General features: G+C 40.0%; 1 protein-coding gene across 2 annotated transcripts in view; it reads right to left on the bottom strand.

The window, feature by feature from the left end:
- The window catches only part of LOC144962656 (uncharacterized), a 66,011-nt gene that overhangs the window by 54,294 nt on the left and 1,717 nt on the right, over positions 1-10,000 (bottom strand). For both annotated transcript variants that reach the window (XM_078895768.1, XM_078895769.1), the window contains exons 3-10: positions 8,204-8,230; positions 7,128-7,324; positions 6,548-6,645; positions 4,856-5,042; positions 3,826-3,987; positions 3,377-3,519; positions 2,066-2,267; positions 281-465 (exon numbers count right to left, since the gene is read on the bottom strand). In XM_078895768.1, coding sequence (XP_078751894.1) covers positions 281-465; positions 2,066-2,267; positions 3,377-3,519; positions 3,826-3,987; positions 4,856-5,042; positions 6,548-6,645; positions 7,128-7,324; positions 8,204-8,230 — 1,201 coding nt within the window. The remainder of the gene's footprint in view (positions 1-280; positions 466-2,065; positions 2,268-3,376; positions 3,520-3,825; positions 3,988-4,855; positions 5,043-6,547; positions 6,646-7,127; positions 7,325-8,203; positions 8,231-10,000) is intronic.

Below are 10,000 nucleotides of genomic sequence, written 5' to 3'. Positions count from 1 at the left end.
TACAAGGGGTCCCTGACCAACAGCAATACGTAACATGTAGATCGAAACATAACGCCTGTTTGGCGATATTATAATTTTTGTGACAGAGACAACGCTGTTAACGGCCAGGTACTCATTTTACACCTGAGTACGGAGAGAGAATGTGAGTGAAGAGCCTTCTCCAAGGACCCAACTATGCGCCGAGCAAGGCTCGAACCCAGGCTCTTCCGATCCAAAAGCGAGTGTCATACCACAAGACCACATAACCGCATATAATATAGTTATACTGTTAGTTACTTACGCGCTAAGCCTGTCGATGTCAGCCTGGGGGTTGACCTTTGAGGTGTAAAGTTTCTCCCAGAGTTTCTTGATGATGGGCTCAGGAGAAGTCTTCAGCATATCCTTGACAATTCTAATATGTTGGAGAGATTCCTCGGAAGTGATTTCACGGGTATTTCTGGCAGCCATTGTAAGATGAAGATAAATCTGGAAACAGGCATAGGTGATAGGATATGTAAAGGTTATTGAAATTGGTTAACTGTATTATAGGAAATGGATACAATTAACGATAAAATAGGAGCAATGGTTGGGGATATCAGAAAGTCCATTATCATCAACATCATCATCATGATCATCATCATCATCGTTGTCGTCGTCGTCATCATCATCATCATCATCATCATCAATATCCTCCTCCTCCTCCTCCTCCTCATCATCATCATCATCATCATCATCATCATCATCATCCACATTATCATCACCATCATCACCATCGTCATTATCACCATCAAATTTTTCCTCATCATCATCATCATCGTCATCATTACCATCAATTTTTTCCTTTATTCACTCAATCTTATTATTTTAAACACTCAATTTTCTTTAACTTCTTTGTCTTCGTACTACGGTTCCTATTTTTTTCCTTCCAATTATTCCGTTTCAAGTACATCGCCCCCCCCCCCCCCCTTCCTTCTTTAAGTTCTGAGTAAGCTCGGGTAATCAAAGACCCAACGGAATTTATGCCAGGCTTCAGGAATGTCAATTGAAAACAGTGGGTCGCCTCAAACCGACTACTGACAGGCGGCTGTGCGGCTATGTGGTCTAGTGGTATGAAACTCGCTTTCGGATCGGAAGGTCCTGGGTTCGAGCCTCGCGCTCGGCGCATAGTTGAGTCATTGGAAAAGGACATTCTCTCACATTCTCTCACCGTACTCAGGTGTAAAATGAGTACCTGGCCGTTAACAGCGTTGTCTTTGTCCGAAAAATTGTAATATCGCCTAACAGGCGTCATGTCCCGTCCTACATGTTAAATGTTGCTGTTTACCAGGGACACCTTGTAAAGCGCTTTGAGCACGTTTGGTGGATATTGCGCTATATAAATGTTCAATTTTTTTTGACAGGCCACGACAGGACTGCTGCAAACATGCATCAATGGGGTCTGAGGGAGTCAGCTGACTGTCCCCATTGTTAGGTAACGCCAGAGAAAGCAGACCACATAATCTTACACCGCCCTGTGACGAGATGGCGGGAACCAATTGTCCCCATTGTTAGGTAACGCCAGAGAAAGCAGACCACATAATCTTACACTGCCCTGTGACGAGATGGCGGGAGGTTTCGAGACTGTTTTCAACTGCGGTGATGAATCTAATGACTGTCTGGAGACTTCCAGTGTGGAGATGTAGCCATACGCTACTACTGCTAGTTCCGGATTGCATACTGAATACACGATCTTGAGGCTAACAAGAGCTTTCATTTAGCGTAATATCCACTAAATTAATGTGTCCAAAGCGCTTTACAAAGGTACCCTGACTACCAGTAACACGTAGAACGAGACATGACGCCATGTTACGTGATATTACAATTTTTCCGACAGAGACAACGCTGCTGACGCCCAGGTACTCATTTTACACCTGACTACGGTCAGAAAATGTGAGTATAGGGTCTTTTCCAAGGTCTCGACTATGCGCCGAGTGAGGCTCGAACCCAGGACCTTCCGATCCGAAAGCGAGAATCATACAACAAGACCTCAAATCCGACTAGAATAAAATATAAGTAAAAGTTTTAGAAAATGGTTAAGTTCAACAACCTTGTCAGCGCTGTAGACGTCTTCTCTACGATTGATCTGTTTGGGCTCTTCCTGGCAGGGCAAGAATGGGTCCTGGCAATCCACGGGTCTGGATGGCAGGGTCATTCTCAGGGTGTCCTTCTTGTGTTCACCATGGTGGACCTCGGGGATCTCTTGGACTTCACGGCCGATCCACCTGGAATCCTTCAAGTACAGGGTTTGGCTGTTGGTTATGGATAGACAAGAGGGATTATATTTATGATTATAATGTAAAGAAACAACTCCCTTTATTCATCCAATAGGGAGAATTAGTCTTTAGGGTCTATATTCTAAGAGAAGACTGGAATAACCCATGTGTTGGAATAACCCAAACTGAGCTAGGTCAAGGTGACTTGCTGCAGGCGACACAGCGCAGCAGGTATTCGAAGTCGGTACCGTTGGGGTCTGAATCAAAGACCGGGTACCGCCGAGTCACGCCGTCCCAATGTATATTCAACAAAATCATCATCATCATCATCATCATCATCATCATCATCATCATCATCATCATCATCATCATCATCTTCTTCTTCTTCTTCTTCTTCTTCTTCTTCTTCTTCTTCTTCTTCCACTTCTTCTTCTTCTTCTTCTTCTTCTTGTATATTATAGAGACCAATTGCACAGGCCTCAACCGCAGTGCAACTATGACAAGTTAGTAAATGGGGCTAATCTTCTTATAATATAAAGAATAACAACAGGGCTGCTCAAATATATATATATATATATATATATATATATATATATATATATATATATATATAATCCGACATAGGCTGTTTGAGACAATGTGTTCCTATTGTTTGTCCTTACTTGAGGCTGGTCCTGACTTGTTCCTGGTTCTTGTAGGGAGTGAAGACAATGTGGCCTTCACCTACAGCACTCAAGGTGAGGAACTTCCGGTGATAGACTAGCGTCCTACTCAAAGGTTATAGAAACCAGAGGAACCTCCACGGGCCCAAATGCCCCGAAGGACTCTTTTCTATTTACCATTTGGCGTCTAAAATACATCGGCATTTTGCCTTTTTGGGATATTATTACCTTTTTTGAAATTATTCTATAGATCCAGAGAAGAAAAACATTATAAATCTGATCATGTTTTGACTTTTTATACATTCTGATCACATGACATGTGAAAAAGTTCTAGACAGCATGAAGAATAAAAAGTACCGATTTTCTTTGTTGATAACCAAGCTTGTGGTTGCAGAGCGGACGTGACATCAGACTGTTGAATCTTATTATTTTTATGGACTGAGATGTGTACCGTTGTATAATATGAGATAAACGTGTCCTTACTTGAGGCTGGTCCTGACTTGTTCCTGGTTCTTGTAGGGAGTGAAGACAATGTGACCTTCACCTACAGTACTCAAGATGAGGAACTTCCTGTCATTTCCTCTGACGTTGTACTTCAGGGTGGCTCCGCTCAGCAAGGGGTTGTCCTGGAGGATGATATAACAAAAACATAAATATAGTCCTTCGGTTTCTTACCCCGGTTTCTGTAGCGTGAAACGGACAAAAGCAAGTGCTTACTACCCTTTGGATAATATAAATGTTGCTGCTCTAAGCTCGAAGAAATAAATAACAATGTAAAATTGAATTTAAGCTTCAATTTAATAAATGAAAACAGATAATGTGGACGATTCGAGTTTCCCCTTTATCAGAAAAACAGGATGAGCAAAGTACGGCATTACTGGATGGTATATTTATAAAAAGTCAACAATACGTAAGTGAGATGTCAATTTTACCTTTTGGGCATCTTGTGTCATTTGTCCATCCCACATAGAGTTGAGGTAGACTGGTCTGTTGATGCATCTGTTGTAGTCACGTGTCTTGGTCACGTACATGTGGTCGTTGCCAGTGTTGGGGGTCACGGTGTACAGAGTGGCACAGTCACCGGTGGTCGAACGCTGAAGGAAGGGAAATAAATAAAGATTATATTATACAGTAACTGGTAGTTGAATGCTTTGGAAGAGAAATACATAAAGATTTTATACAATAACTGGGGGTTGAATGCTTTGGAAGAGAAATATATAAAGATTTTATACAGTAACTGGTGGTTGAATGCTTTGGAAGAGAAATATATAAAGATTTTATACAGTAAATGGGGGTTGAATGCTTTGGAAGAGAAATATATAAAGATATTATACAGTAATTGGAGGTTGAATGCTTTGGAAGAGAAATATATAAAGACTTTATACAGTAACTGGTAGTTGAATGCTTTGGAAGAGAAATATATAAAGATATTATACAGTAACTGGGGGTTGAATGCTTTGAAAGAGAAATATATAAAGATTGTATACAGTAACTGGTGGTTGAATGCTTTGGAAGAGAAATATATAAAGATTTTATACAGTAACGGGGGGTTGAATGCTTTGGAAGAGAAATACATAAATATTTTATACAGTAACTGGGGGTTGAACGCTGAAGGAAGGGAAATAAGTAAAGTTGATTTACAGTACCTGTTGGTTGCGGCTATGTGGTTTTGTGGTTTGACACTCGCTTTCGGATCGGGAGGTCCTGGGGTCGAGCCTCGCTCGGCGCATAGTTGAATCCTTGGAAAAGGCTCTTTACTCACATTCTCTCGACGTAATCATGTGTAAAATGGTGTAATATCGCCTAACAGGCGTCATGTCTCACATATGCCAGAAGTAATGATTGATGCTTTGTTGTGTATCTTGCCCCAAAGACATTGTACCAGTTGGAGTGAGGGAGGGGATGGCTAGTATGTCTCAAATATGCTAGAAGTAATTATTGAGGTTTAGTATCATGGCTTACCTCAAAGACATTGTACCAGTTGGCGTGGGGAGGTGTGCTAGACTTGATGGCAGGGAAGGACTCATCCAACAGATATCTCTTCTCCAGGTTCATCTCAAACAAGGAGGTGAAACCACGTTTGATGTTGGCAGACCAGCTGGTCTCGGAGTCCTCAAGGAGGATTTTCAACACCTGGCCGTCGTCATAGCTGAAAAGTAAAAATAAATGATGAATTAATTAATTTCGCAATCTTCCACAGCCTGACATTTGTTAACCTCCTCCTTACCACCCAAATGAAAATCGTCACATTCGTTACGATGCAGCCAACATTTTTCTCATTCTGATTTCTTTTGTACGTCATAATATTTAAACCAAAATATTTGCTATAGTTAAAGTTCTATATTAACATTGTGTTGAAGAGTTCGTTTAGAAGAAGAATTATGAATAGCAAGAACGAAGAGCGTCTGTGTTTGAGTGAAAAAATATTATTGTATAGATTGGGTGTGAAGTTTTGGGGATATTCCGGAAAGTGGCCAGTTAGGAGAGTGTTAATCAATCTAACATTGAATAAATGATTGATGTAATTGATCACATACTGTTAATTGTGTTTATATCAATTATATTTGTTGAGAAAGCAATAATATCATATCATCGTTTTCAATGTTTCTGGATTTCGTTCCTGAAGAAATCTTTTGAGCCCAATTCTGTTTCTTGATTTTCGAAAACATTTTACTCAATTTTGTATCTTACTGCCATAGGCCCCAGCACGCAATCTCCAATTTTTCCTTTTGTGTGACTATGTGGTCTTGTAGTATGACACTCGATTTCGGATCGGAAGGTCTTGAGTTCGAGTCTCGCTCGGCGCATAGTTGAGTCCTTGGAAAAGGCTCTTTACTCACATTCTCTCATCGTACTCATGTAAAATGAGTACCTGCACATTAACAACGTTGTCTCCTTCGGAAGAAAAAAATGTATTATCTTCTAACAGCGTCATGTCTCGATCGACATGTTACGTGTTGCTGTTGGTCAGGGACCCTTTGTAAAGCGCTTTGAGCACGTTTAGTAGATACTCCTCTGTATAAATGCTCAAGTTTAAAATGAAATATTTTTTTACTATATTTCCTTTTATAAATATTCCATTTTTCTGAAAGTGGATTTTTACACGAATTTTATTGCTTTGTATTAAATTGAAATGAACGGTATGGATTGTTTGGTTGTTCGTGACATAAAATCATCATCATTGCCTTTTTTTTCACCCTTGGTCAGGATATAGGCCACAGACAAACAGTTTCCATCCTTCTCTGTCCTGATCTAACTTTCATGTCTTATTACTTCTATTTCATTGCTTTGTATTGAATTTAAATGAGCGGTATGGTTTGTTTGGTTGTTCGTGTCAAATGCTGTATTTTACTTGACCTTTTATATAGAGCAGTATCCACTAAACGTGCTCAAAGCGCTTTACAAGGGGTCTCAGACCAACAGCAACACATAACATGTAAGACGAGACATGACACCTGTTAGGCGATATTACAATAATTTTGGACAGTGACTCATATTACACCTGAGTACGGAGAGAAAATGTGAGCAAAGAACCTTTTGCGAGGACTCAGCTATGCGCTGAGGTAGTCTCGAACATAGGACCTTCCGATCTGAAAGCAAGTGTCATACCACTAGACTACATGGCCAATGTATGCAACAGCAATCAACACTCACTCAAATCCGAAGGGTATCTGCAGATAGTATGCCATGGTGTTTGCCTCATCTCCGGTCAAATCTTTGAGGAATTCCTCTGGCATCAAACGCTCAGTTGCCTGGTGGGGATCAAATTAAAGTGTTAGATAGAGAATTCATTTCCTCATGACGCAGTCAGTCACAGAGCGAGAATTCATGTCCTATTGACATCGTCAGTCTAAAAGTGAGAATGCATGTCCTCATGACATAGTCAGTCAACACAGAGTGAGAATTCATATCCTCATGACATAGTTCCAAAGTAAGATTCATATCCTCATGACATAGTCAGCCAGTCACAAGGTGACCATCACCACCACTACCACCATCATCATCACCACCACCATCACCACCACCACCACCATCATTATCATCACCATCACCACCATCATCATCATCACCATGCATCACCACCACCATCATCATCACCATCATCATCATCATCATCATCATCATCATCATCATCATCATCATCATCATCATCATCATCATCATAACTTAATATTCAACACTATCAAAATCATGAAATTATTAACAAGTTCAAGCTAATGGATTTCTAACTCACCTTCCATTGGACAACAGGCTCGTTGATGCGGTAGAGAGTAATCTTCTCAAAGACAACACGGACCTTACTGGCTGTGTTGAACTGGACACGGGCAAGGCAGCTGAGTCTGAAACCTGCATGGACCTTGGAGGTCTGGGGGAGTCCCGTCAACACTTGAGTGTCATATTGGTACACATATTCTTTGCCTGGACGGTAGGCTGAGAATGGGAAATCAAAACGATATATTGAAACATGAAGCATATTGTGATTTAAAAATTATTCATATACTATCCAAAGGTTAGGAAGCAATTGATATTGTCCGTTTCAATTCACGCTATTGAAACCGGGATAAACTCCGGCTCCATGCGCCCAGTGGCTCCGAATGACTACTTTTTTTTATTGGAAAGAACATTCTGGCAAATTAGATTTAAACCTAAGTCTTCATTCACACTTGAGTAGAAGGAGAGTCTAGAAAACCCACCCTTGGTGGATTTGAACCCGGTGTGTATGCGTGCAAGTTGAGTTGTCTGCCAACTAAGCTAGTGATTGGTGATCCCTTTTATTACTAAAATAAATATCTTAGTTAACCAGGTATTCTGGAAAAACCGTATTTAAAAATGTGGCCAGAAAGGTCGTCCTTCAAATATCGATCGATTTAAATGTCCCTAATCTTGGCAAAAAACTCAAGTGCGGCATGTAAATGGTTAAATATCAAAGTCTCAAAATAGTTTCCATTCAGTATTGTATTGTGAGGCTATGTGGTCAAGTGGTATGACACTAGCTTTCGGATCGGAAGGTCCTGGGTTCGAGCCTCGCTCGGTGCATAGTTGAGTCCTTGGAAAAGGCTTTTTACTCACATTCTCTCGTCGTCCTCAGGTGTAAAATGAGTACCTGGCCGTTAACAGATTTGTCTCTGTCGGAATAGAAATTGTAATATCGCCTCACATACGTCATGTCTCGTTCTACATGTTACGTGTTGTTGTTGGTCAGGGGCCATTGTTAAAGCGCTTTGAGCACGCTTAGTGGATGTTGCGCTTTATAAAAGCTCATTTTTTTTTAAATATAAAAGTTCCAAGTATGATGGATCAAAGACTTACAGATTTCTTGGATTCTGGAATAGGAGCCTGAAAAACAACAAATAGGTACACACATGACAGATGAACATATCGTAGATATAGATAGACATCACTCAGGTCTTTGTTGTTGTTTTTTGCCATCCACGTTTATGAGTCAATTCTCACTAAACTGGATTAACCAGACTATAAAATTTCATGGTTACACATCGTTTTGTTGTTGGTCTGTTATACTTCCCGATGGCAATGTTGTGAGAGATAGTATGCGCATGGCTAAGAAGCTCACAAATTTGTCATCGGGAATTTAACGGAAAACACGCAAGTATGTGTACTCTTGGTCGTTTATAGTCTGGTTAATACAGTTAAGTGAGAATTACTCATAAACATAGAGTAATAAAGATGAGAGAAGATAGATTGAAATGGTTCGGACATGTAAAGAGACGAGAGCGGGAGTTTGTGGGAAGGAAAGTATTGGACTTACAAATAGCGGGAAAGAGGAAAAAGGGACAAGATGGTGGGATAAGGTAAAGGGTGATATGAAAGAACTGGGCCTGGAGGAAGATGATGTGCTGAACCGAGATGCATGGAGATGTGACATTCATTGTGGCAACCCTTCAAACTGCGGGATAAACTGAAAGAAAAAGACTCATAAACATGGATGGCAAAAAAAAAAACAATAACAAAAACCTGGGTGACATCATCAGCATTCTATCAATATAACATGTGACAATGTCCTTTATAATACATATCATTATCTCTAACCAGTAAACTGCCTAACTCTGGAGAGACTCGTGCATTAAAAAATTTGGCCAGAAAGTCGTCCTTCAAATATCGATCTGTTTAAATAACCCTCATCCCGGTAATAACTCTGAAACCTGGATATACATGGCGACGTCCCAGGTTTGAGAGTTTTTGCTAAGATTATGGTCATTTAAATCGATCGATATTTGAAGGACGAGTTTTCTGGCCAAATTTCTTAATTCGAATGTTTGCAGAGTAAAGCAGTTAACTGGTTAACTCATTCAACCCTAACACCGACTATATCTGTAGCCTAGTTTACCCGGGTTACTTTTGCCCCATGCCTATTTATTACATTTTTTAGATAAATTAAAGGCGTAGTATCAAAGCTAACGTTTTTAGTTTTTGCATGTAAATGATAGTTGAATAAAACTATCTATGTACATGCTCATTTTTAATACATTTCTTCCAATTTTGAAAAGAAGCAAAAATCTCTGGGATTGAGTGCGTTAAAAAGGTTAAAAATAGGTACTTCAACAACAAAATAATTTAAAATTGAAGAAAAGTCTTGAATTTTCTGATAACGATTTAAAAAATAACAAAAGAACAACAACAACAACAACAAAAATTGAGCTTTTATAAAGTGCAATATCCACGAAACGTGCTCAAACGCTTTACAAATGGTCCCTGACCAATAGCAACACGTAACACGTAGACGAGTTATGACGCCTGTTAGGCGATATTACAATTTATTTCGACAGAGACAACGCTGTTAACTGCCTTGTACTCAATTTCCACCTGAGTACGGTGAGAGAGCCTTTTCAAAGGACTCAACAATGCGCCAAGCGAAGCTCGAACCCAGGACCTTCCGATCCGAAAGCGAGTGTCACACCACAAGACCACATAGCTGCAAAGCCTGATCTGTGTTGATTCTGGTGACAAATATCTTTATATTTGTTTTCTTTAAAAAATAGAGCAATCGGGCAAATATTGTGGGAACGGGCAAAGTTTTAAAGCAGTCATTTGTGGGTGTGGTCTAGTATATGACACTCGCTTTTGAATCGGAAGGTCCTGGATTCGAGT

Source organism: Berghia stephanieae, chromosome 1, assembly GCF_034508935.2.
Source record: "Berghia stephanieae isolate SIO BIC M18660-M18661 chromosome 1, UCSD_Bste_1.3, whole genome shotgun sequence".
Classification (NCBI taxonomy): Eukaryota; Metazoa; Mollusca; class Gastropoda; order Nudibranchia; family Aeolidiidae; genus Berghia; species Berghia stephanieae.
Note: the sequence above shows the minus strand (reverse complement) of the source record. Positions and strands in the feature narration are given on the sequence as shown.